At 58.8% G+C, this 26,516-nt stretch overlaps 1 protein-coding gene across 11 annotated transcripts in view; it reads right to left on the reverse strand.

Moving 5' to 3' along the window:
- CACNA2D2 (calcium voltage-gated channel auxiliary subunit alpha2delta 2) overlaps window positions 1–26,516 on the reverse strand; it is a 140,428-nt gene that overhangs the window by 2,134 nt on the left and 111,778 nt on the right. Inside the window, exons 5-38 of one of the 11 annotated variants that reach the window (XM_027523733.1) lie at window positions 23,655–23,699; window positions 20,005–20,146; window positions 15,848–15,979; window positions 15,593–15,650; window positions 14,835–14,885; window positions 14,619–14,718; window positions 14,356–14,514; window positions 14,010–14,117; window positions 13,833–13,911; window positions 13,203–13,252; window positions 12,925–13,014; window positions 12,662–12,733; window positions 12,402–12,476; window positions 11,095–11,178; window positions 10,942–11,013; window positions 10,772–10,843; window positions 10,596–10,657; window positions 9,625–9,701; window positions 8,460–8,480; window positions 5,728–5,788; window positions 3,290–3,387; window positions 2,897–2,987; window positions 2,733–2,795; window positions 2,493–2,596; window positions 2,019–2,117; window positions 1,839–1,927; window positions 1,604–1,651; window positions 1,299–1,370; window positions 1,043–1,195; window positions 846–898; window positions 672–727; window positions 411–537; window positions 213–322; window positions 35–123 (exon numbers count right to left, since the gene is read on the reverse strand). In XM_027523733.1, the coding sequence (XP_027379534.1) occupies window positions 35–123; window positions 213–322; window positions 411–537; window positions 672–727; window positions 846–898; window positions 1,043–1,195; window positions 1,299–1,370; window positions 1,604–1,651; window positions 1,839–1,927; window positions 2,019–2,117; window positions 2,493–2,596; window positions 2,733–2,795; window positions 2,897–2,987; window positions 3,290–3,387; window positions 5,728–5,788; window positions 8,460–8,480; window positions 9,625–9,701; window positions 10,596–10,657; window positions 10,772–10,843; window positions 10,942–11,013; window positions 11,095–11,178; window positions 12,402–12,476; window positions 12,662–12,733; window positions 12,925–13,014; window positions 13,203–13,252; window positions 13,833–13,911; window positions 14,010–14,117; window positions 14,356–14,514; window positions 14,619–14,718; window positions 14,835–14,885; window positions 15,593–15,650; window positions 15,848–15,979; window positions 20,005–20,146; window positions 23,655–23,699 (2,862 nt within the window). Of the gene's footprint in view, window positions 1–34; window positions 124–212; window positions 323–410; window positions 538–671; window positions 728–845; window positions 899–1,042; window positions 1,196–1,298; window positions 1,371–1,603; window positions 1,655–1,838; window positions 1,928–2,018; window positions 2,118–2,492; window positions 2,597–2,732; window positions 2,796–2,896; window positions 2,988–3,289; window positions 3,388–5,727; window positions 5,789–8,459; window positions 8,481–9,624; window positions 9,702–10,595; window positions 10,658–10,771; window positions 10,844–10,941; window positions 11,014–11,094; window positions 11,179–12,401; window positions 12,477–12,661; window positions 12,734–12,924; window positions 13,015–13,202; window positions 13,253–13,832; window positions 13,912–14,009; window positions 14,118–14,355; window positions 14,515–14,618; window positions 14,719–14,834; window positions 14,886–15,592; window positions 15,651–15,847; window positions 15,980–20,004; window positions 20,147–23,654; window positions 23,700–26,516 lie in introns of all 11 variants that reach the window. The other 10 variants (XM_027523732.1, XM_027523736.1, XM_027523735.1 and 7 more) reach the window with 10 other exon arrangements.

A 26,516-nucleotide genomic window follows, 5' to 3' on the forward strand; every position in this document is an offset into this window, starting at 1 on the left:
CTGCGGGTCAAAGCTGCCCTCCCCCGCTCCTTACCGTGGCGTTGTAGTCGAAACAGATGTGTGGGCCTCTCCGGTATCGCGGTCTCTGCACCAGTTCACACTGCTCCGGGCCGTCCGCTGGGCATGGGTGGGGAGTCAAGGAGGCGGCGGCACGGAGGGGGCGCGCGGGGGTGGAAGGGGGCGGGCGGCGGGGGGCGGCGCGGGCAGGATACAGTGTGTCTCTTTCTGCAGTAGCCGGCCGGCTTCACACTGGCTGCACAGCGGCTTCTCGGCCACCACGAAGAGAAGGTTGGTGTTGATCAGTCTCTGCGCGTGGAAGAGCCTGGAGGCAGCACAGAAGGGCGGGGGCACTGAGGTTCGCCCCGCCCCCTTCGCCCCTTCCCGCCCCTTTGGCCACGCCTCGCGCGCACCTGGAGCAGTTTCCGCAGTCGATGATGGCGTTGTAGGAGGCGTTCACCGAGCCGAAGTAGTACTGGGTCTGTTTCATGACGCAACTGCTCTCGCGCACCTCGGGGTTCCCCTCGGCCTCCGCGGGGTCTGCGAGAGCCCAGAGCGCCTCAGCCCCACCCCTACACCCAGAGCCTGGCTCAGCCATAAGCCCTGCCCTCCCTTTGGAGTTGGGTTCAGGTTGGGGAAGGGCTTTGAGGAGGGGCCTCTAAAGCCCAACCTACCTGCCTGGAACCAGCTGTGGTAGATGAGACCATAGAGAAGTTGCTGGAACAAAGACCTGCAGGGCATGGGTCACCGAGTGGGAGTGGTCAGCAGAGGCCTTACCCTGCCCCGTTTCTCTCCAGCCTTCCTGGCCAGGGAGCACCCTCCCTCTCCCAATTATCCCAGGAACTCACCAGGCTGCAGCAGACGTCCACCAGGCTAGGTTAAGGAAATCTGCAATGGTGGGCTGCAGTGGGGAAGAGTGGTGTGGGCTCCCACTGCTGACCAGGAACCCAGGTCACCCCCAGCTTGCTCATTAGAGGTGGGGGGATCCTCTGTGGGCAGGTATCCCAGTCCCCCCATCTCCAGGTCAGGCATTGCTGAGGCTCACCACAAAGATGCCCCGGGGTGCAGCACCCAGGTTGCCCGGGGGTAAGGGGGCACAGGCCGCCTGATAGTCGTAGGACTCCTTGCGGGTGTAGAAGGAGTTATTGTAGAGTGCCAGCATCAGGTTGGCATCCACTTCACTGAAAAACCTGCCCACCTGGGGATGCCGGGAAGGAGTGGGAGTCACAGGCCTGGCAGTGCCATACCCCCAGAAGTCCCAAACCCATATCTTCTCCTTCCACCCTCTTCCTGACCCTCACCTGGTCCCACTGATGGTTCTGGTTTGACAGCACCAGGAATCCCCCATCATCAATGAGGACACAGAGCAGGTCCTGAGAGGTGGGGAAGGGGGAGGAAGGTAGGGAGGGGCTCTGGCCCAGCCCTTCCTCCCCAGACCCTGGTAGTGCAGTGGTTCAGTGGAGGGGGCACCATTCCCCCCAGTTCTGGCAAAGCTGTGAAGTCAGGGTGGGATGTTGAGACCCATTGGCTAAGGGATGGGCTAGGAGTTGCAGTTGGGACTAAGGTGTCTAGGAGTGGGGTAAGCAAGAGTTCAGGGCACACGCACCTCATTGTTAACCTCGCAGTCCATCTCACAGTGGCTGTTGGGGCCACACTGCTGGGCAGAGAGCAAGGACCGTAAGTGCCCACCAGTTTTTCCCCTCCCATCACCCTTTACATGTCAGGGTCCCTTGCCTCCCCATAGGCACCAGAGCCACTCTGAGTGGGAGGACTGGGAGGGGTTCCTGGGGACTCCAGAATGGGTACTTCTGGTCTTACTGCCCTCATCCTTGAGCAAATACCTTCTGAGGCTGGTCCTGGTGGGTACGGTTGCTGGCTAGCACCTTGAACTTCTCAGCCCAGGCCTCTAGGTCCAGCTTAACGCCTACCACTATGGGGGAGAGCAAGGGGGCCATCAATGCCCACCTGCCTGGGCAGCACACTGCCCAGTGTCTTTCCCCACCTTTACCCTGGGTATTCACCTGCTGGCCTCAGCGTACGTCCACCCAGGCTGAGCTCCACAGCTGTGCTGACAAGGATGCCCACCGTGTCATTCTCCAGCTCCAGAGGCCTTAACAGGGCTGGGGGTGGGTGGGGTGGGGTGGTCAGGAGTAGGGGCTGGCAGCCACGCTGACCACTCTGTGCTGGGCTCTGTGAGCCTAGGAGCCCGAGCTGGAGATGATCTCAGCCTAAGCACCCAGCACCCAGCAGAGTGTTTGGCACAGCCTGTGCTGTGCTGTGCTTAGTCGCTCAGTCATGTCCAACTCTTTTCGACCCCATGGACTGCAGCCTGCCAGGCTCCTCTGTCCATGGGGATTCTCTGAGAATACTGGAGTGGGTAGCCATGCCCTCCTCCAGGTTGGCACAACCTAGCCTTCCCTTTTTACCTGCCCCAGCCTCAGCTTCCCGCCTGCTGCCGTGCACCTGGACAGCACCTGGACAGGATGGACACTCACCATCCTGCTGGGGGGGCTTGAAGACATAGCCGTGGTTGTCCAGGCTGCGGCGGTAGAAGCTGGCGTTGAAGGGCTCGGGGTTCTCTGTCCAGTCTTCAGCTGCCCTGGTCACACAAGACAGGCAGAGGTTGGTGGAAGCGGGGAGACTCGTGAAGGCAGTGGTCTCAGCAGAGGCAAGGAGCCAGAGAGGCAGGGTCCCAGGCAGGGGCAGGATGTCAGGTAGCGGGGCGGGTCACTTACTTGTTGGGGAACACTCGAGTGATGCCACCGTCGGTGGTGGCAAACACGGCCAGAAGGCTGTACCTGGGGGCAGCAGGGAGTTGAGGTCACAGCCCTGCCTTCTGCAGGGCAGGGCTCCTGGGCCCATCCCAGCCTCCTGCCCCCACAGGCTGGGTGGTGCCTACGTGTTGAGATCCTGGTCCCGCCACACGCGCTCCACCAGCTGCTGTGTGATGCCTGTGTCCAGGATCAGGTTGTGCAGGAGGAAGTTGTTGCCTGGAACAGGAGGGTTGGGTGGAGGAAGTATCTTTTTTTTTTTTAATTGAAGGGTAATTGCTGTACAGAATTTTGTTGTTTTCTGCCAAATATCAACATGAATCAGCCAATAGGGAGGGAGTATTTTCTTGTGGATCCCTGCCCACTCTCCCCGCTACCCCCAAAGCTCCAAGCTTTCCCAGGACCTGCCCTCGGCTTGGGTCTGCGTGTTTCCACACCTGCCCAGTGTCTGGGTTCCTCTGGGCTGCCCCTTTTTGCTGCCTGGGTGCTGCCCAGACCCAGCCGCCCCACCAGGCACTCACACTGTTTGGAGTCTGGAGTCACTTTCTCCATGAGCTCAATGAAGTTTTTCAGGAACTCGGTGTTGTTGTCTGAGGCATTCAGGTCCTTGCAATACTCTCTGGGGGTGGGGAGGGGCAAGAAGAGTGGGCTTTGGGGAGCTGTAGAGGGCAACAGGGTTGAGGCCTCCCAATAGGCCTGCCTGGCCCTTTGCCGAGAAGCCCAGGCCTTTGGGAGGGGCATGTGTATTCTCACAGGCTGCAGCAACTATATATGCCTGGCAGATTACCAGGTCTGAATGGGGAGGAGATGACCCTCTTGGGTGGAAGAAGAAGAGAATGAGGGTCTGCACCCTGTACCCAAGCAGGTTCTCCTTTCTGGCATGGCCCTGCGGAGGCTCCCCCGTCTCCTGTGTAGCTGGAGCCACACGGAACACCTGGGAGGCCCCAGGAAATGCCCATGATGACCACAGTGGCGGAATTCCAGCAACGGCTTAGTCAGTCTAAGACTTCGTCCTGCTGCTTCTTTGGCTCTGTACCTTTGGGCAACTTGCTCAGGCTCCCCGAGCCTTAGTTTGTTTTCATAGTACTACAGAGGGGTTCAGGAAATTGGCGGGAACACATGGGTCCTTAGATTGGCTATTCCCTCTGCCCAGACTGCTCTTCCCCTAGAGGTGGACAGGCCAAACGTCTCACTTTCTCAAGGCCCTACTGGGTTCAGACTCTGGGTCCAAAGAACATGGGGGTTGTGGGGAGTGGGGAGATCTGCTTGGGGTTCTGCTCCCCAGGAAGTCTCGGCGAGCAGTCCTTCTACCCTGGTAGATGGAGCTATCATTCCTAGTTCCTCATCCACACCCCTGCCACCAGGAACCTCCCTTCTGGCCTGCATGGCAGCAACTTTGTGGGAGCTTTTTTTTTTGGCTCTGCTGGGTCTTTGTCGCTGTGTGGGCATTTATCAAGTTGCGGTGCATGGGCTTCTCATTGCAGTGGTTTTTCTTGTTGCAGAGCAAGGGCTCTAGGGCACGTGAGCTCAGGAGTTGGGGCTCCCGGGCTCTAGAGCACAGGCCCAGTAGCTGTGGTGCACGGGCTTAGTTGCTCCGTGGCATGTGAAATCCTCCGGGACCAGGGATAGAACCCGTGTCTCTTGCACTGGCAGGCAGATTCTTAACCACTGGACCACCAGGGAAGTCCTGTGGGAATTGTTAAAATGTTCTGCTTCCTGAGGCTGTGCAAGGGCACACAGCTTTGTGACAGCACCTGGGGCTGGGTCCCAGTCCACACCTACTTCCAGGGCCTTTGTGCAGCACACAGCCTGCACTTATGTGTGTGGAGGACACACCTGATACACTCAGAGTGACACCCACACAGCTGTGCTTGGGATACAAGTCACCTGCAATCCCCGCTCCCACCGCCAGTATACATGTACACTCACCCAGCATATATTTATTGAGCTCTCCTGTGCCAAAGATACAGAGAGGACAAAAACAAACATGGTCCCTGCCCTCAGAGCTCCCTCGGGGTCCTGTGGGCCACACACAGGCCTTTGCACATTCCCACTGTCACCAGTGCACACAGCCACCCCGCATTTACACTCGGACTCTTACAAATGTACACAAGGACTCACGAATACAAACACACATCTACAGAGTCACAGCGAACTTGGTGGGTGCATGCACACACGTGCACACACATGGAGATTAGGAGTGTCCAGAGCCCCCGTGTGGTGCCCGGGAGTGCCCATGGGTCTCTGTCAGTTGCACCCACCTGCCCTCATGCAAAGCCCAGGCCCCAGGGGAGGGCTTCACCACCCGGGGGCCCAGTGGCCTGCTCAGATGTGGGCCAACAGGCAGAGGGTGTGCACACGAGGGTGCAGGCCAGGGATGGTTCCAGGTCCAGGCCTGTGCTGGGCCCTGATCCTTTACTTGCCAGAGCAGCTCTTCACAGCCCTGTCCCCTCTGCCCTGTCCCTCCCCGCTGGTCCTCAGTGAGCCACCACACCTAGACGGGATGCTGTCAACAGGGGCTCTGGCTGGCTCGGTCCCCACACCCACACAAACACTGACTGACACAGACGAGGACGGGTGCGGGGTGGGATTGTGGGGGAGGGCACCACAAACCAGAGCAGCAGCTGCCCGGTGAGGGGCGTGCTGCGGACAGCCGGCTCAGGGCGGAAAGGGCTCTTTCCTGGTGGCCTGCGGGGGGGCAGGGAAGGTCAGCGGAGAGTCCAGAGCCCTCCCGCCCGAGGCCTGGTGGGAGCCAAAGCTGTGGGCAGCTGGCCAGTGCTGCCTGGTGCGGCGACATGGCCCGGATATGCACACGGCCGCACATACGGGGCTATGCGTGGCGGGGGGACACTGCACAGGACACAGACACACACAGCTCCAGGCAGCAGTGCAGGAGGCGGGGCCAGGGAGGTCGGGTTGGGAGGGTGGGGACACCTCAGCAAGGCCACACGCAAGCTACCTGGGAGCAATGAAAACATGTCCTTCAGACTCAAAGCTGCTGGGGAGCAGGAACTCAAAATCTGCAACAGAAACGGGGGGTTATCCGGCGGGGGCTGGGGAGGTGGGAGGCCAGGGGTTCAGAGCTGACGGGGCTGGAGGGAGAGGGAAGAGGGCGGCTGGAGGGAGGGAGACACCAGCAAAGAGGAAACCCGCCACTTCCATGTTCAAGTTCGAGCCAGAGAGAAGGGGCAGGCGGGGAGGGGTGGAGGGCCTGTGGAGACTACAGCATCGCAGGAGGAGGGCAGTTATAGCCAATATGTTGCCCAGGCCTGGTCCTCTGTCGGCAGTGAGTCCCTTGGCGTGGCTGTATATGCTTCCATACAGCTGTATAGCACATATACACGGACACACACACACACATATATATACACACACTGCTATATATATGCATGGTCTGGGGGAGGCGCCAGTCTCACTCTGATCACATCCATAATGGAAAAAAACCGCATGCTGAGCTTCCTTTGCCTCCAAAGAGACTTTGAGGAAGGGGAATTGGCTTTTGGCTGCGGATTTTTCTCTCTCTTTGCTGTAGCTGTTTGCATTTTGGTAGGTCTTGCTTTTGTTCTGTGTCAGGCATCAACATGGCCAAACTGAGGGGGTCTCTCACGGGCACAGACAGTCCAACCAGAGACGGTGTGGGCAGCTGGCGGTGAGCTGCAGTGCATTGTGGGGGGTCCAGCGGTCTTCCCTGGGTTAGGAGGTTGGGTGAAGGGAGATCCTGGAATGTTCCCATATTGTGGGAGGACGTCTGCGAGCTGGGAGGGCACAGAAGTGCTTCTTGAACCTGAACACCTGCCTTCTTGGGCTGGGGGCCTGAGCGCAGGTGGGGAAGAAGGGCTGGGTCTGGTCTTTCCTTCTGAGGACTTGTCTGGGCTCAGTGCAGCAAGGGAGGAACTGGGGGCTCCAGAGAACGCATGGGATGCTGTTGAGGGACCCATCCATTGGGCCTCCATGTGTATGAGAGTGAGCATTTACGTATGAGCGTGTATGTACATGTGAGAGCAGGTATGTATGTGTGTTTGCATGAGTGTGTAAGCACATGTATACGTGTACAAGGGTCCCTGTGTGGGTCTGTGAGTGAATCTGGGGATGTGGCTACTAGGGCTCCTCTGAGGTTTCTCCCTACCCAGCGGGACTGGCCACCTCGCTGGTCCGTGTCTGGGAGGTAGCCCTCTGCTCTGACACGCTGGGCAATGCACCTCCACATCCTTTCATCCAGATTCTGATCTCTCCATTACCCCAGGGCTTTACTGTTGTAGAAGCAGGGTCCTCCCTGATCCAGAATACTCCCACAAGGCACTGCAAGATTCTGGACTTGGGGTGTCTTAAGGCGCTGGGCAGTCACTGGTTGGACTGTTGCTTTCTGATAGGACTGTGAGGCAGGGTTTGGACACAAGCCGACAGGGAGGGGTAGGGGTGGGGAGAGGAGGAGGAGGAGAAAGAAAAAGAGGTGCGGGAGTAGGAAGGGAGACTATGCTATGGTTGTCATTGTTATCAGGGCCCTGCATTGCTGGGGTCCCTGGCAAGGGTGTGGGAGGGCAGAAAAGACAACTCAAGCGAGTGGGAGCAGGGCACGTCCTCCACCTCCACCCAGACCAGTGGGGGCAGCGGGATCCCCTTTGCTGGACTAGGCTGGACAGGGCCATGAGGGCTTCTTGGGGAGGCCCTACTTCCCCTTGGGGGCTGGGGACAGGACATCTCCCCATGGCTCTCCATGCCCCATGCCTAGGTGTGAGGGCCTGTCCATGCACCAGAGGCAGAGACCCTTGTGTGCTGACCTCTCTCAGTACTCTTGTTCTTTTCTGGGGCCTGTGAATTCTCTGCCTACCTTTTCCCTGAACTCCCTGGCTTAAGTACCTCTGAATGCCAGAAGCTTTTTCTTCACCCCCAACCTGGTTCCCTCTAAGCTCCTCTGCTGGCCCTTGGGGGTCCCTTCTGTTCCCAGCCAGACTTGGGACACCAAGTCAGCCTGTATTTCCCAGGGGAACACCTTCCCCATACCTGACCTCTCTCACCAGGAGCAGCCAACACCCCAGGGCAGGGCTGGACCATAGGCCTCAACAAAGTCACCAGGCACAGGGGCTTCAGCACCTCGGCCAGCGCCCTGTCTGCCTTTGTCTCCTGGTGGCCTGGCTGTTGCCCAAGCCTGAGCCTCTGCCCCAGGGTCAGGGTGTGGGGCTTCCGAAGCCTTTTGTCTCCCCCTGGGAGGGCTTCTGGAGACAAACTGGAGAGGTCAGAGGAGAAAGTCTCTCCCTGAGGAAGTCTCACATAAGCCCCCTGAGGACTGATCTACCTCCTACATCTCAGGCCCCCTGCCCTGCTGGGTGGGAGGTGGCAGACAGGCATGTAGCCCTCTCCCCACTGTTGAGTTGTCTTGGAGGGACAGACAAAATGGAGGAGGGGAGCAGAGGCCTGCCCAGAGGGAACCAGGAAGATAAAGATAGGGTCTGAGCTCTTAGAACACGCTGGAGACCACCCTGCAGGCAGGGCCCAGGGGAAAGGGCTGCTGGCTCTAACAGAGGTTTAGGGATCAAAGGAAAGGCAAGAACTAGAGGAGCCCAGGGGATGCTGGCAGGGAGCCCTGGAGAGCAGGGGTTTGGCTGGTCCTGGGCAGGGAGGGGGGCAAGCAGGACCGTGAGGACAGGGGGTGGGGTGGGGAGAGGAGGGTGCACTGGTTCTGAATATACTTGCCCTTCAGTTTGCTGATTGGCACTGGGACAGTCCACCAAGAGAGAAAGCGAGGAAAACAAAAACAACACAAACACAAAAACAAACGAAAAGGGGGAGGGGAAGGGGAGGGGCACAAACAATATTTTATTCAATGGCTGTTTGAATGAAAATATTGTGTCTCATCATCATACCGAAAGGAAACTTCTTGCAAAAAAACGACATGAGAGAGAAAGAGAGAGCGAGAAAACTCAAAGGAGATGAGCCCCAGTTGGCCAGGCAGGTGCGGGGTAGGGGGGCGGGGGGCTCCCGGTGGGGCCGGAGCCCCAGCCTCCCTCCCAGTGACCTCGGGCGGTGGGCAGGCGGGGCCACAGGCTCCCGGAGGCCTCTGGGGGAGGCCCAGGGTGAGCAGGACATGCAGGGATGAGCCACAGGCAGAGGAGCTGGGAAGAAGGAACGGTGCACGAGGCGGGGTGGGCGGGGGGCAGAGGCCGGGAGGAAGGAGGGAGGAAGGAGCAAAGGAGGGGAAGGGGGAGGAGAGCATGGGAGAGGCTGAACGGGGGAGTGGGGGGGAGGGAATGTGTGGGACCGAAATGGAGGGACTGAGCAGAGGGAGGGAGAGAGAGAAGGTGCGGGTTCAGGGAGGGGAATGGAGGAATGGGAGGAGAGAGGGAGAGGCAAAGGTGGAGTGGAAGGGAGGCGGGAAGGCAATGCAGGAAGAAGGTGGGAGAGGAGGTGAGAGGAAGATAAGGGAGGACAAGTTGGGGGGCAGAGTGGGGGGAGACCCAGGGGGTGGTACCACTGGGGGAGAGAGCTGCACGGGGGAGCTGGGGCGAGAGAGATGAGAGGAGGGTGTGTCTTCCAAGAACTCAGCCCCCAGGGGCGTGTGGGGGGAGGCAGGCTCAGGAGGGAAGACACGGAGGAGGAGAAGGCAAAAACAAAAACCTCAACGGAAACCATGAGAGAATGGTCTGGAACCAAATCTGAGAAAAGGCGAGCATGCAGAGTTCCACAGACTTTCCGATGGCCGGTGCCCCCAACCTGCGGGCACCTGGTGGGGGGGGGGCGTGGGCAGAGTGGGCAGGAGGGGCCACCTGGCCACAAGCGGCTGGCTGTGCTGCCTGGGGCCGGCCAGGGTGCAGGGGCAGAGGCGAGGGTGCAGGGCGCAGGCAGGGGCCGGGCCACTTACACTTGACCTGTAGGATCTGGTCGCTGAGGTTGGCTTGGAGGTAGAAGGTGCTGTAGGGTGGAAGCACGAGCCCGAGGCTGGGGAGGAGGGGAGGTGGGGAGCAGAGGTCACAGCTGGGAAGGGGAGGCCACACTGCAAGCACCCTCCTCCCCGCGGCCTTGGAGACCACCAGGTACGCCTCTCCCTGGTTTGCTGTGCCACATTCATGGTCTAGGGGCCTGGACCCGCCAAGTCCCAGACTCTCCTGGAGGCCTCCGAACTCCCAGTCCCAAGGCAAGTTTCCCCATCCTGTCCCTCACCCCAGTAGCCTCCCCCCATCACATCACCTGGCCAGCTAGCCTCCCCCATCTGGCCAGCAGCACACTCACAAGGGGCAGAACACGGTCAGTGAGCTAGGTTGTGGGGGTGGGGGTGCTGCCACCCCCATGAGAGCGGGGTCCAGAGTCCCCAGAGATGAGGGCTGGCACTGACACAGTGAGGGCAGTCGTGGGCTGGCACTGTAGTGTGAAGGAGGGGACCATGAGGCACACGGAATATAGCCAGCGGGTACTGACTGGGCCTGACCCTCCGGGGGAGCGGCTCCGGGGCTGTGATGGCCGCAGAGGGATAACATCCTGATTCAGACATCCAGGGATACAATCAAAGCCGGGAGGGAGGGGTGTAGAGTGCAGTGGGGTAGCCGGGAGATGTCAGATGCTCTGACCTTTCTCTGCCCTGTGCTCCCAGGAGACACTGCTGGTTCATGAAGGGCCAGCCAGAGACCCTTGGGGACTGAGCACCCAGAGGGTGAGAAGTGAGCGGTCTTGGCTGCTGAAAGCCCCGGTAGGATTGGGGAGAATGGGCACATGGGTAAGGGAGGGAGGAGCACCAGGGCTCAGGCTCTGGGGCTCTGGGGGTGGGAAGGGAGCCCCAGCAGGGCTCAGGCTCTGGGGCCCCCGGCCCCTCCCTGCCTGCCCAGCCGGCCGGCTCACCTGTAGTTGGTACTCCTTATGGGCACCCAGGTGTAGTTCCGCGTCACCTCGTCTATGTACCTCTGGGAGAAAATGCTGGGTCAGGTACTTGGGGCAGCAGGCAGGGGTGAAGTGGGGGGGTTTGAGGGTGTGACACCCCCACCCGACCTGCTGTCCCCCTTCCGCCACCTTCTCACCTCGTCCAAGGACTTGACCAGGGTTCTGATCTGTTTGTGGCCCTTGTTGCCATCGATCATGCTCCTGCGGATCTGGAAGGGCATGAGACGTGAAGGGCGGAGCCCCGACCCTTCCCTGCTCCGGGTGCCCCTCCTTCCCCGCCCATCCCTCCTTTCCTTCTTCTCCTTACCTCCTCCTTGTTCTCATCCTCCAGCTCTGCATCCAGGAAGTCCAGGGTCACAGGCTCCCGGAAGTTGGTGGTCTAGGGGAGGCCGGGTAGGAAGTCAGGAGTCCCGCTCTCACAGGGTTCACCCCCCCTACCCCACCCTGCAGGCCACCCTACCTGGCTCACCTGGGGCTTGAGGTTCGGGTGAAGCAATACATAGCCATTCAGGTCAATGGCAAATACGTAGCCGTTGGCTCCAAGCTGGGGGTGTAGATAGGGAGCTTAGGGCCTGGAGGGCTGGGTAGGGGTTTCCCGGTCTCCAGGCTCTTCCTCATCCTGCCTTCCATGCTGCTGGGGGGTTGCCATCTGCCTGCCTTGGCCAGGGCCCCCACATGCCATGCAGCCCCAAGCCTACCTGTTAAGCCAAGCCCAGCAGGCTGGTGCCCCTCATGCAGCAGCCCTTGCCCACGCTGGCCAGCTCTGTGGGACCTGAATGCGATCTGGCCTGCTCAGCTCCTCCCCCTGGCTCTCATGATCAGTGGGTCCTCTCTACCACCACTGGCCCCACAATGCACTCCCTTGTACTGACCTCCCCTCCCCTCCCCAGTGAAGTCTCTTCCTGTTCCCCATCTTGGTAGAACACAGGGGGACAAGTGTACCTTTGGACTACCTGAGGCGGCCCTTCCAGGTGGAAGGGAAAGAAAAGCAGGGCTCTAGACCCGCCCCTTACCTCTCTGAGGCAGTTTTCTCACTGCACATGGAGGCCAGCGACCCGGGGCCTTCACGGGGCTCACCTCTCAGCATGCTGACATGCATCTCCCAACCCTTTCACAACCAAATCCCAAACTCCCTTTGCCATAGGCCCTGGGCCAGCCACCATGATCTAGCCCCTTCCCTGGCTGTGATTCTGTTTTTCACCTTCAAGCCTTTGTCCAGAGAGTTTCCTCTGCCTCCAAGGCTTGCCTTCCCCTCCTTTCTATCTGGGACACTCCTGCCTAGGTGACAGACCAGGGGTTGGCAAACTAGGGCCCAGGGACCACATCTGGCCCGCTGTCTGTTACTGTAGTGCTGTGAGCCAAGAATGGTTTTTACATTTTTAAATGACTGAAAACCAGGAATTTGTATTTCATGACATGTAAAAATGATCTGAAATTCAAATTCCAGTATCCACAAACAAAACTATATTGGAACATAGCCATACCCATTTATTTATGTTTTGTCTCTGGTTGTTTTCTCAATACAGCAGCAGAATTGAGTATGAGTATTTAGGTTGGCAGAGCCTAAAATACTCACAGTCTGGCCCTTCACAGAAAGTTTGCCCATTCCAGCTCCAGGCCCAAGGTCGTCTCCTCTGGAAGCCTTCCCTGACTGCCTGAACTCAGAGGACCCCACAGAGCTGTGGGATCCTGATCGGCCGCTGCTGAGCCTGGCTTACGTCCACAAGAGAGGGAGAGCAGGGAGATGGAGAGGGGAACTACACTCACTGTGTAGTTGGGAGTCAGCCTCTTGATGTCATTCAGAGCCACATCGATGCCCATCACGCCCAGGATCAGCTGGTTCTGGAAGCAGAGGCAGGGGTCTGCAGTGGGCTCAATTCCACGGGAGGGGGTCACCTTGCCCAACTGCCCACACCCATGACCTCAAGCTGCTCTCACAAGTGGCCACCCTGGTCTGGTCTGCAGCTTCCTGTCCTTCCTCCATCCCAGACCTGCTATGGGCCTGCCCAACCCTCCCCAGGCCTCACCTTCTTTTCCCCAGGGCCGTCTTGTGTCAGGTTGAAAACAGGGAGGGTCCCTGTCACCACCATCCCCAGCCCCTGAAAGGAGAGGAAGAGTATGGGTCAGACTCCTGTGGGCAGCCATGCCCCCACCCTGAGTGTTCAGAGCAGGGGGCGCTGCAAGGACAGGCCACCTCTTTCTCATTTGTTTGGTTTACCACCATTGGGGGCCCTCACAGGACTTGACCCTGTGGCACATCCCCTGACCCGTCCATGCCCTGAGGCCTTACCAGTGCATCCTCGTACACATTAGTCCATTGCACCTGCTTGGCCTCCTTGCCCGCCAGCACCATGGGCCTGCCCAATACGTCAAGATATTCCTGGGGAGGGAGCGGGGCAGGGGTGGGGTCATGAGTCTGCCCCTCCCACTGAATCTTCCCGGTTCTGTCTCCCCATGTGTCAATCAGCCACCAGGGGGCGCTCACATCACACAGCAGCCCGTCTTTGCAACGTCCCAGCCAAGCAAAGAAAAGGGGCTGCGATGAGGGCTGGCCCACCCCAGTCTTACCTGCGTGTTGATGCGGATGGCACCAATGGAAGGGATCTCAAAATAGTAACCTGCGAGGGCAGGGGAGACAGAGGTGGGCCTGGGTGGTGGTGCTCAGGAGCATGGCACAGGGGCCCTGTACTCTGGGGGTGTGTCTGCAGCCCTGACTTGTCTCTCGGGTTCCCTTTTTTTGGTGTCATTTCCCCTGAACTCACGTCCCTTTAGTGCCCCCCTGCCATTACCCTGTGACAACATGGAAGGGGCTGTGAGAGTGGGGGTGTAAGGAAGCAAAACTGGGATGAAAGCAGGAGCCTGAGGCCTGAAGGCCCTCATTCTAGGATGGCGGTGACATTCAGGTCCACCAGTGGGTGAGGCCCAGTTGTGTGGAGAGATGGACTGATCAGCAAACAGACCCCGGAGCAGACAAGTGGGGGACACGTGGACAATGGACAGTCAGATGGGCAGAAAGAAGCTGAGTCAGACGGACAAGGTAGCCACACAGACAGACAGACAGTCATACATATGGAAAGACAAGCAGTGGATGAACAAGGAGGGGGAAAGCTGAACACACGGAAGGACAGGTGGACAACCAGCCCAATGGATGGCGGGACACGGCAGGCAGGGCCTGCGGCAGGGACGCCGGGTGAGTACCTTTGTTGGTGCAGGCCATCCACTGCAGCGGTGTGACGTCGTAGTTGTGCTGCCCCACGGAGAAAGTGAACACGCGCACCTGTTTGGGGCTTGAGGTTACTGCCGTGGCCACCAGTGGACAGCCCCTCCCTTGGACCGGGCCAGGTCAGGGCAGCTCCCGCCTGGGCTGAGCCTCACCGTCCGGTTGGGCCAGTTGTACTTCTCAAAGACGTCCTGCACGCGGTCCTCACCGCCATCCGTGAACATCATGATCATCTTGTTGCAGTTGGCACGAGTGATGTTGGGCTGGGCAGGAGGAGATGTGGGGATGGTCAGCTCTGGGCCCCTCCCCAGTCCCGGGTGGGGGTCTCTTTCCCCAGGGTAGGCCTGCCCTCTGCACCTCCCCTGCCCACAGCAGACGGTGCTGTCTGCCCGACCTGCCTTTTGGATGCTAACGAGGCCATCTGTCTTGATTTTCCTGGTGTCACCAAGCTCAGGCCTCTGCCTATCCCTGGCCACCCGCTCGCCCACCCAGGGGGCTCACGTTCTGCAGCTGGTCGAAGGCGTACTCAAAGCCGGCCTTGTACCCCGTGGTGCCCTTGGCCACCATGCCCTGCACAGCTTCCTTGAACACCTTCTTGTTACGCACGTTGGCCTGCACCAGGTGTGTGAAGCATGACACAGGCTGTGCCTTTTCGTTGAACTGCAGGGACCGAGACAGTAGTGAGTGGCCTCAGGCTGGCCCAGGGAAGGAAGAGGTTGCATGGGCTGGGAGGGAGTGACCTATTCCTGGCCCCTGGCACTCACCGAGGCCACGTTGACATAGTCGTCGTCGGAGAGCGTGTCGAGCATCTCACAGACTGACGTCTTCATCAGCTTCAGGGTTAAGCCACTCACACTGCCACTCCTGGGTGGGGGGGTGGTCATGGAGGCGCCTGGTAGTACTCCCCCAAGATGTTCCCCAGCAGCAGATTCCAGTCCCCAGCCCTGCCCCCACCCCACTGGCCAGCGCCGCTCACTCACACATCCACGATGATGACCATGTCCTTGGGCGATGAGGCCCCCTGGATATACCTGCCCAGGAGAAGCCTCAGTTAGGGCCAGCCTTACTGGGAACTTGCGAGGGGGCGGTTCTTCCTTCCTTCACCCCCATACTGATTCAATGTTTCTATGGTGCGTCCATGGCCTGGGCTGGACAGGGTTCTCGGCTCTAAGGATACCACATTTAATGAAACAGTCCTTGCCCATGGCATGAGTGACCTGACCCCCAACACATGAACAACCCCAAGGAGAGGTGAGCACGTGATCCAGAGAGTGGACAGGAGGCATGTTCCGTGGCCTCAGTGGCTTGTCATTTCCGCTGGCCCTGGTTGAGGCACCGAGGGCAGAGAGTCATAGCTGCGAAGGGGGTTGAACAAGTGGCAGGGGACGAGGCCATGAAGTATGGCAGGAGAGGCAGGGAGCGGGTAAGGGTGTCTAGGGCTCCGATGGAGTACAGCAGAGGCTGGCCAACCCTGCAGAGGACACACCCGCCTTGGGAACCCCCACGGGCCCAATCCCTCAGTCCCGAGAGGGTGGAGAGCAGGGCAGTGGATGAGGGCAGAGGCAGCTGGGAGGCCTGCCTGGGTGATGGGATCCATTTTCCAGTGGCAACGATGTGTGAAATGAAAATTGGATAGAGCTGGCTGCGCCCTGCTCGGAGGCCTGGGTACTGGGAGGGAGGGGAGCGGGAAGGCGAGCTGAGGGGGGTGTCCCTGCCCAACCCCTCCCTGCTCGCTCACCAGGGTCTCCTTCGGACATCGTACAGGTCGATTTTCTTGGGGGCTCGCCACGGCGTAGCTGCGGGAGGAAAGGAGATGACTGGGGGGTGCCGGCAGGGAAGTGCCTGGCCCTGGTAGCAGGCCTTGCAGCAGTGGGCCAGGGCCACCCTGCAATGGACAAGGTGACCATCCCCTCCCACGCACCCAGGATGAGGGGCCAGGGAGGTGGAGGGGCGTGGGGTGCTGAGTGGACTGGGGAGATGGGCTGGTGCCCACCTGGATAGTAGCGAGTGACTCCCGTGGCGCTGCCAAAGACCTGCCACAGGAGCGTGGGGTCCTGCCTGCGGTTCTCCATGAACACATTCTCCAGGGCCTCTGTCCAGTTGAGCTCATTGAGGATGACGGTGGCTGAGGGGGAAGCAGGGGGCTGGGGTGGGAAGTGCTTCGGCGGTTCTCCTGCTGAACCTCCTGACGACACCCACTCACGTGCCTCCCACTCAGAAAGTGCTCCTGCCTCCTCGGGTCTCCCTCACTTCCCAGGGCTCAGCCAGGGCCGCACCAGCTCCTCCACAAAGATATCCTGGTCCTCATCCCCTCTGAAGAAACAGCTCAGTCTGCCCTCAGCCAGGGCCCCAGATGACCAGGCAGGGCACCTGGGGCCTGTGGCCCCTGCAGAGGGGCCACCCAGGTGGCAGGGAGCTCTGAGCCCGAACGCCTGTCCAGCCTGCTGCGGGGAGCTTGCTGCTGGCCCCTTGGGAGCTCACCCACTCAGCATGTACTCCGGGCTGCAGCCACAAGAAAGCAATTAAGGGCCCGATGATGGGGCTGGAATTATTCAGCTATTAAGGTACCTGATAAGCTGGAAGCCACTCAGCTCCATGATTAATCAACTAGGGCCAGGAGCAGGCAGGGGTGGGGGCAGGGGCTCTTGGCAGGGCAGCGGATGTGCCATGATCCTTCTCCAACATTGGCACGTGAGCTTACACACACACACACACACACACACACAGCCTGCACTTGCACACTGCATGCAGTATACACCAGGCATACGTACATCTCACCTCTGTGTTTCCAGCGACATGTGTCACCTCCTCACCCCTACACCTACCTGGCCAGCAGCCTGACTGTGGCCATGGGCACAGGGGCACACGTGCTCATACCTGCGTACCAGTCTGCCCCTACAGGAAGACACCCATGAGTCCTGCTTTCACCTCCCCCAACAAGTTACCCCACCCTCCGTCTCCTCCAGCCGCTGTAGCTGCGCATGTGACTGGTGTGTGGGGGTGGCCAGACCCTCCCCCCATGCGCACTCACAGAGTAAGGCTTCTCTCAGACGGACGGACTCCATCCTGTAGATCCCTCAACCTAGGCAGAGACTCAGGATGGCTTACAGTTGAGGCCCCACTGCCCCTCAACTCAGGACAGCCCTAAATCTGCCCAGTGTAGGTGTGTAGCCCATGTCCTCACATGTGCATTGTACCTCACCCTGCATGTGGGACACTCAGGAAAAACAGCAGGTCTGCTACTGTCAGGTCTCTGTCCCCCAACAGCTCCCCCAGGGGCTATTTCTTCCTCTAACTTCTCCCACCTCCTTTCTCCCCCGGTGGAGCCCTGATACCATCCCCTCTCGCTGAAGATGCATGCCCCAGACAAGAACCAGAGAATGCCTTCCAAAGGCTCTGCTCTTCTCTCAAGGGGCTTCCCCGGTGGCTCAGCGGTAAAGAATCAGCCTGTAATGCAGAACCGCAGGAGACAGAGGTTCGATCCCTGGGTCAGGAAGATCCCCTGGAGGAGGGCATGGCAACACACTCCAGTATTCTTGCCTGGAGAATCCCATGGGCAGAGGAGCCTGGCGGGCTAAAGTCCATAGCGTGGCAAAGCGACTTAGCATGCATGCTTCTCTCAAGAAACACTTAGAAGAGATGAAGAGCTGTGATTTACATTTTGTTTGATCTTAAGTTTTTGGCCATGCTGCATGGCATGTGGGACCTTAGTTCCCCAACTGGGAATGGACTGCGTGCCTCCTGCAGTGGAATCATGGAGCCCTAAGCACTGGACTGCCAGGGAATTCCCAAAGCTGGGATTTAAAGATACAAATGCAGACTTCTCTGGTTGTCCAGGGTTTAACACTTCTGAGTTCCCACTGCAGGGGGCACAGGTTTGATCCTTGGTCAGGGTACTAAGATCTCTGCATGCCACATGGACCAAAAAAAAAAAAGCAAATGCTCCAGGGTCAGCCCACAGCCTAGGTTGGTGTTTAGTCGCTGAGTCATGTCTGACTCTTTGCAACCCCACGGACTGCAGAACACCAGAGTTCCCTGTCCTTCACCGTCTCCTGGAACTTGCTCATACTCATGTCCATTGAGTCAATGATGCCATCCAACCATCTTCTGTTGCCCCCTTCTCCTCCTGCCTTCAATCTTTCCCAGCATTGAGGTCTTTTCCAGTGAGTCGGCTCTTCCCATCAGGTGGCCAAAGTATTGGAGGTTCAGTTTCAGCACCAGTCTTTCCAATGAATATTCAGGGTTGATCTCCTTTAGCAACGATGGGTTTGATCTCCTTGCTGTCCAAGCAACTCTCAAGAATCTTCTCCAGCACCACAGTTCCATAGTTTGAAAGCCTCAATTCTTCAGTGCTCAGCCTTCTTTATGGTCCACCTCTCACAGCCTAGGGGGCGCCAGCATATTTCAGGGCATTCTTCCCTCTGCTCTCCAGTCTGTGGAGCCACTGCTGTCTGTCTGCTGTCTGCCCCCTTCAGCGCTCTCTCCCTTCTCTCTGGCCCTGCAGCTTCTCTTAACTGACCGTAATGTGAAAACAAAACACATTTCTAGCATTGGTTGTGCCTATTGAACAGTATGTTATGGTTTCGTTCCTAATTTAGAAACTTAGTGAGTTGTACAATTTCTATTTTTCTCTCTAAGGAAAAAATGAAGTCAGACTCTCCAATGTTTCACACTGTACTGTCTGCCCTGCGAGAGTCTGCCTGGCAGGTCCCACCCATCACTGGATCTCAGTTTCCCCCATCTGCACAATAAGAGGCTTAGGGCAGACAGATCACCCTGGGAGCCCCGCTAGCTGCTGGCAGAGGGGTGTCCCTGACTCAGGTCAAGGACCAAGAGGGGTCCTGGCTGGCCTGTCCCATGTATCCATGACCACCTGCCTGCTCACGCATTCACCGTGAGACACACTCGTGCACACACTACAATCAGCCCTCCACCTGGAAAAGGCGTGCTCCTCAGCCCTGTGCATACACACCCACACTCACGTGCCCACACTCTTAGATCACACTGAGCTGGGAAACGGGGACCATGCCCCCTCAGGCAGGCGATTACAGATTTAATTAAAAGTGACACAGTAAATAAAAAACATATAAAATGTAATTTGTGTGGGTAGCGAGGGGTGACTGGGGAGGGCGGTGTGGCTCCTGTTTTAATTAGCGTGCCTGCCTGCGATAGTGCCCCTTGACTGGCTCAGGCAGGTGGCCTGTGGGCGGCCCTTGGGTGGGGGGACACCCACCGCCACTCCTGCCTGAGGCTGCCCAGATGGCCTGGCTGGCCCTAAAGGTGGACGGGGCCTCCTTGAGAACACTGAAGGATTCCCAGGGTTTCTGAAGATCACTCGGAAGCTCCAGAACCTTTGCTTCAAGAACTGCCACCCGTGGGCCCTCTGAATTCTGAGGCTACCCTGTGGGTGCCCCCAGGATTATGTCAGGATCAAGAGACCCCAGAGCCTTCAATCCTGCAGCCAGAGCTCCCCAGTCAGTGTTCGACTCTTGGCTTCTTCTCCCTGCACCTCCCATGTTCTTCAGCAAGGTCATCCTCATGTCTGACTGGAACCCTTTTTGCTGTAGTGAACTGGTCTCCACATTATGCCAAGATACACTGTCCCTGGAGCTGGGAATCTCAGCCCCTGACCTCTATCTCCACCCCGCCCCACCCCACCCACCAAAGAGGATGAGGGAGGTGTTACAGGGTCCATGTCTGTGAAGGAGAAGTTGCTCCCTGTTCTCCCAACCCCTGTGTCCATCTGCTGCGGTAGCTCCTCAACCCTTCCTGCCTGGGGCCAGGGAATGGGCGAGGGCCGGGGGAGGAGCTCCTCTGGAGACAGTGGGGACTTGGCCCAGCATGTGGGGGAAATAGTTATGTGCATGCATTGTGTGGGCACGTGGGTATAGGCAGGAGACCACGCATGCACAAGGGGAAGAGGCCCAGCGTTGCATACCCTGCTGAGAGGCAGTGTGAGGGCTGTGCCTGAGAGTGGCCTGGTGCCTGTGTGTGGGCGGCTCTGAGAGGTGAGCACGTGTGACCTTGGGTGCAGGGGGCTGAAGGTGGATGGCACTGACTTAGTACCCGGGACCTGGCAGTGCCCAGGCAGTGGGCCGTGCCCCCCACGATGGGTGGGGAGGGCTGCTCCCGATCACGCTGCGCACTCACAGCCTTTGTAGATGTCCGTGGGGATCTGCACGGCTGTGTATGAATAGTTGACCTTGTTCTTGAAGTTTGAGTCCTCAACGAAGTCCAGCCGGAGGGTGCTGGCCTTGGATCCCCTTTCCACATCCTCACTCTCAGGGTCGTCCTGCAGAGAGGACCCCCCCACCCGGACAACCATGGTAGTGTCAGGGCTGGGAAATGGTGGAGTGGGGTTGGACAGAACTGCAGACAGAGGGGCCAGAATCTGGCAGGTGGGGCATCTTGGAATCAGAGACTACTGCACTCAGAGACAAAGAGAGATGGAGAGACACCCGGACAGTGGGACATGGGGTATAGATCCCTTGCCCGGAAGGCCTGTGACTCCCACCTGCCCCACACATCCCACCCCACCATCGCCACATTTGCTAAATCTGAATTCCAAAACCAAAAGCAAACCAAGCGCTTCCCCTCATCTCTGAACATCAATGATCTGCAAGCACTTCCCCTCATCCTTGAAAACCAATGATCAGCAAAGGAGGCAAATCTTGGAGGCAGAGAGGGAAAGTGGGCTACAGACACACCCACCCCCGGCTTCCAAGGACTTGCTCTGTGTAATCACGGAGGCGGCCTCAGGACCCCCTCCCAGGAGCTTTGAGAGTTCACCCTGCAACTTGGCCCCACCCATCCCCTGCCTGAAATTCCTTTGGCACCAGGGAGAGGGCCCTAGCTCCACCTGCGGGGGAGGGGGCAGCACCCCCTGCAGTGGGTGGCTCCAGGGGCTGAGCTAGAGTTGGGGGAGTCCTGGGGAGAGAGCTGGGCTCAGGCAGGGGTAGCATGGAGGCCCTGTAACCTCCAGAAGGAGGGGTGTGCAGGCGCCTGCTAGCAGCAGGACTAGCAAGGCCCCCGTTGACTTTCTAAAATGAGCTGCCGCCGTCTGACAGGTGCCAATTACGGCATCTCTCTGCCGGGCAGGCTGGGCATGCGCCGTGTGCCCCCGCCCACCACAGGCTGGTGGGAGTGGGTCTGTGACTACAGTGTTGATGCTGCAGCCGAGGGGGAGGGCGGTGGTGGGCAGGCATGGGTGCAGGTGTGCAAGGGGGAAGGGAAGATGGAAGTAGAGAGTGAAGGGGAAGACGGGGAAAGCCAGATGGGGAGGCAAGGGGAGATGAGTGAGACCCAGGCAAGGTTCGGGGCAGAGCTGGGGAGCTCTGTGACCTGGAGAGAGGGAGCGCAAGCAGCTGAATCAGACACAGGTTCCCGCACTGCCCCTCAGCAACCCCCCAACCCCACGCCGCCCGTGACCACCCCCAGCACCAGGCTGAGCTCGCTTGGTCTCCTGGGTGGATCTCACGTGATGGCCAACCCCACCGCTTGTTCGCTTGCTCGCTGGGTCCTGGGCACGCCCCTCATGTTCCCCACCTGGCCAGCTGTGCCCTCCCCACCCGGGGAGGGCTGTGGGTCCACCCTCAGGTCTGGGGAATGAATTACTGCCTGGATGCAGGCTGGCTGGAAGGGCCTCCTGCACAAACACCCTTTTCATCTCTTCAAGAGTGGATTCTATATGGCAAAACCCAAGCCATCTGCTGTCTTCCCATTGCCCCTTACCCAGGGTGCCACCCCGCTGCCCACCGCAGCACACCCTAGGGGAGACCCTCAGAAGCCGGGGCAGAGGCAACTGCTGAGCATGGAGGCCAGAGCCGGGGAGCTGAGGCGTGAGCAACTCACATTCTGCTGGGAGGAGGGGGAGCGCGGGAGAAAAAAGCCCCTGAAATGTCAGCGGCAGATGAAGGGCGCTGGAAAATTTAATCTCCCAACTTTCCCAACTAATGTGACATTTGGATTCTGTTCTGATAAGCTATCAGCTGGCGAACTTTTTCCTTCCTTCTTTCCCCCCTACCCCCACCTTCTGGCTGGTAATTTAAAAGTAAATGGTCTAGAAAGATCTCTAACTGTACCTCTGGCAAAGATTAAAAAAACAAAACAACAAAACAGGCAGGAGAGTTGGGGAATGTGTGCGTGCTGATATTTATACCGGGGCTGGGAGGGCTGGGATTTTTCCCTAACTGACCCTGGCCCAGTCCCGCCCTGGGGTGAATCCCCGTCCCGGGGAAATCCCTAGTCTCCTCTCCCCCCAGAAGATGTCCAAGGGGCTGGGGGCAGGGGGTCAGCGATACAGAGGTAGGGGTTGGGGGCTGCAGGGAACAGGGAATCCAGGGAGGAGGTCGGGCACCAGAGGCCCAGGAGCCGCTCAGTGCTGCCCCCACGCCCAGGGGCTTTTGTATGGTGGGCAACCGCAGTCTCCTGGTTTATATTTAATGCACTGATTGCTAAAATTACAGCCCGCTGCTGAGGGGGGTAAGGAATTAGATTCAGGGTCTAATTAAAGGTTTGTTCTTCATTTGAATTTCAGATTCCAGCTATAATTTTAGCAACTTCTCTGGGAGCCACGGAGGCTCAGCCAAGGGGAAGCACACCTGCTCTAGCCCACCCACCCTGCCTTCTCGGGCCCCCTGCCCGCCTGCCCTCCTGAAGGCTCAGCGAGGTTGGCCTGGCATCCACAGACCCTCTGCAGGAATCCCTTCCTGCCTCCCCACCCCTTGGTGCTATCAGATACATCCTGGGGGCTCCCAGGCACCCCCCGGGGCTGACAGGCCCAGAGTGGGAGTCTAGACATGGGGTCTCCTGCACCAGCCAGCACAGGTGACCCCAGAGACCGAGTTGTGACACTTTCGTTTACAGAGGAGATAGTGGGGTTCAACTGCTTTTGCCTCAAGGCAGGCAGATGAATTTGGGCCTAGACAGGTTCACCAAACAGTCTGTTCCATGTGCCTGCACCCTCAGACACTCTGGTCTCCTCTGTAGGCCCCCTCACACCTCAAATGGTCACACATCTTTCATGTGAGTCCTCTGGTGACAGGGACCTCTCTCTGTTGCAGGGTTGCCCAAGCAGATGTGAACAGTCAGGGAGGTGGAGGTGGAAGAGCCATGGAGCTCCAGGCTCTCTGGCCAGTCCCAGGGCCACCACTTTAGAGGTGGTGACCCCTGAGGAGCCAGAGCCCTCTCCTTCATCTGAAGAACAGGCTGCAGACTGCCTCGAAGGTGGGGTGGGGTCGGGTGAGATGACTTAGCCCAGGGCCAGCACTGATGGTCAGGGCCTGGCTGTGTGGTGGTCCGCACACTGAAGCCACGGTCCCCTCACCACAGCCAGCCACGGTCCCCTCACCACAGCAAAGGGACCTACACTGACCTGAAACACATCAGCACCCCGGCCCTGCCTGCCGCACCTCCAGGAAGCCCTCCCCACCTGCTCCCTCTCTCCCCTGTTCTCCCAGCACGCAGCAGCCCTCTGCCCTCCCGACGAGGCACCTGATCTGACTGAGGGGAGAAGGTCCGTGGGCCTCACCATCCTGCCCAGGGACGGGCTGGGCCCTCCCCACACTGTGCAGTGAAGCTGTGCCCCTTGGTGCTGCAGAGACACAGCCTGGAGGGGTCAGGATCTCTAGGGAGTGGTGGGAGGTGTAGGGTGGGGGGCTGTGGGACCACAGCCCTGCAAGGCCACACTCAGAATGCTGAGTCCTAACACTCTTCTTCCAGCCCAGGCTACAGGTCTCAGAGGAGGGGGACGTGGCTCTGGAAGCTCCCTACCTCCCCTCAGCAAGGGTGGGGGCACTCACCAGCTCAGCATCAGCTTTGGCGTCATAGTACACAATGTCTTCCTCCTGGTGGGAGAGAGAGGCCTCAACAGTCATGGTCTCCTGAGATGCAGCCAGGATCCCCCGCTCTGAGGCCTGGCTGGAATGGCCCCCTTAGATCCCTCGGGGGTGGGGCAGACACCACCCTCTCTTCCATCCAGAGCTGCCATCCAGGGAGGGCTGAATGAGTCAGGCTGTGGAGGCCTGACCCCCACCCCAGCCAGACCATCCTCAGGGGCCCTCACAGGCACCAGGAGGATGTGGTACCACGGGGTTGGGGTGGGATCCCCCAGGGCTCCCTGAGTCCAGGACCAGGGTCTCTGCCTTGCAGCCCTGCCCGGAGGTAGGCTGACAGCCAGCCTGTCCGCGGAGACTCTGGCTGAGGCAGTAACCAAGGGGGAAGTGGGGAAGACGAAAAAATAGAGCGAGACTGGGACAGAGTGAAATAATGACTCGACACCGCATCTTCCAATTTCTTCTATTAAAAAGCCTGCTCATTACGGGCATGTACTTATTAATTATCTGTGATTTGTTGTGAAATGCAAGGGGGTTTACACAACAGGAGCAGGAGAAAACAAAGCCCGGCCCCCGTGCCTGCCTCCCGGCCTTGCCTGCCTTTGCTAGCGCCGCCCGTCCTGGCCTGGCCCTCCTGCCCGCTGCCGGGGTTCTCGGCCATCTGCACGTCATAATCACCGGCCACCCCGGGGACCCGTAACACAAACGGGCTAATTTCATGTTTAATGATCTTTAATCAGAACTGAGCACAGCTGACAGAGGCCGCCAGAAGGTGAATCTGGTGCCATCAGGTGCCACCGCTCAGGATGGGCCGCCCCACCCCTGCCTCGATGGCCCTAGGGCACGGCTCGAGCTAGGGCCACGGTCTGAGCCGCCCTCCCCTGGCGTTCCTCGGCAGGAACCTGCAGTATGGCCCTAGTGGGCCCTTGCTTGCCAGGGAGCCTGTTTCTTTGTGGTCTGCAAGTGGGAATGATGACCAAGTCTGCTCCCAAAGGTCTGGCTGTAAAACACCGAGCCAGCGCTTACTCCATAATGGGCTACCCCTTGCCCGGGCCTGGCTGGGTCCCATGTGCTGCGTGACATCAGGCTATGCTATTCTCTCTCTGGGCTCAGGTTCTTCGGGCTTCAGGGAGGAGCTTAGCCTTGGTGACTGTCCAGGTGCTGGGTGTGAGGCTTGAGATGGTTGGTACCCAGGCTTGTATGAGTTGTTTCCTATCAGAGGTCTGGGGGTGCCGGGCACTGGCTGGACCCATGGGCATAGTGTGAACATTCTGGAACATAGACTACACACCTGGCACCGCCCTTGGGTAAGACCACAACCTCCTGATGACTGAAAGACTGAAGTTTCAGTCCTGTGAGGCATCTGCTGTGTCTATCAGGGCCTCACACACACTGCAATATAGGATTCTCCCAACAGCCCCATGACTCCATTACACAGAAGAGGACACTAAGTCAGGGAGGGAAAAGGAGTCGCACCCTGGCTCCATCCTGCCTTCTCAACTCATCTCCAACCCCTCCCGCACCTGCCCACCCACCAGTCCAGGGAGACTGGAGCTCAGGTAGGCCCAGGGTAGGGGCAAGGGCTGGGGCCCAGGCTCCAGGGTGCTCGGCCTTTCCCTGGGCCCGGCTCTGACCGAAGCGCATAATGAAAGCTGACATTACATCAAACACAATAAGGAGTTTCGGTTGATGAAGATCATTCCTGAACACACAAACCCATTAAACCGAGGGGAAAAATATCAATTCAACACACTCGCTGGCGAAAAGAAAATGTGATTTGTTATCTAAAAGGGGGTTATAAACAGGGCTCGGATGCTCTTTCCCTCCGTAATGAAAACAGGCAGGCACAGTGGGAGGACTGCAGATTAGAACATGTGGCTTCGCTCACCAACTTTTTAGGCAAACCTTCTGCAAGGACAGGAAAGGGCATGGGTGGGGGTTGGTGGCTCTAGGCCTCCAGAGTGACCCTTGCAGGGACCCTCCTCTGGGATCCCCTCACAGGCCGGGCCTGGGTCCTGCCTGACCTGGGACAGTCCCTGGGATTCTGGCGTTCACTTGGGCCATCCCTGCAACTGCTCCAATGGCTCCCTTTGTCTCTCTGTCTGGTCTCAGTGCAGGATGAGATGCTGGTGGCATCAGTGACACGGGGGGAATGTGTCACACAGAAGGATTCTAGCCCCCCTCCAGACTGCCTGTGAGGCTCAGGAATCTGTATGCAGTGTTTGTCCCTCTGGAGAAGGAAATGGAAACCCATTCCAGTATTCCTACCTGGAGAATTCCACAGACAAAGAGGAGCCTGGCAGACTACAGTCCATGGGGTCTCAAAGAGTCAGACACAGCTGAGTGACTAATACAACACTTTGTCCCCCAGGGGCTTGGATACACGTTGGCAGGACTCCTCCCTACCTCTCCCACCTTGAGAGGGCCAGCCCATGCCCCTTCCTTGGTAGAGAGTGGCATTAGCTTTGGACGGTGGCAGGCAAGGTCACATGTGTGAAAATACATTGTAAACCCAGCTGCGGTCACTATGTCTGATGTGATGTGGAAGTGGGGATGTGGCGGGACAGGGTCATTAGGGTCGGTGGGAGGGTCCCTGGAAAGCCTCTGTGTCTGCTTAGGCTTGCAGGTGCCCCCGCCTCTGATACACAACAAGGAGGTGGTACCACCTGGTGACTACATGCAGGGGCCCTGGCAAAGGGTCCTGGCCTCCTGGCCGGGCCCGGACATGTGAGCTCTGGGATCCTGAACAGTGAGTGGGGACTGAGGCTGAAGCCTTACAAGTCTCTGTGGCCCCATGAGGACTCCTTGGGGTCACCTCCATCTCACTGA

Source organism: Bos indicus x Bos taurus, chromosome 22 (assembly GCF_003369695.1).
Source record: "Bos indicus x Bos taurus breed Angus x Brahman F1 hybrid chromosome 22, Bos_hybrid_MaternalHap_v2.0, whole genome shotgun sequence".
Taxonomy (NCBI): domain Eukaryota; kingdom Metazoa; phylum Chordata; class Mammalia; order Artiodactyla; family Bovidae; genus Bos; species Bos indicus x Bos taurus.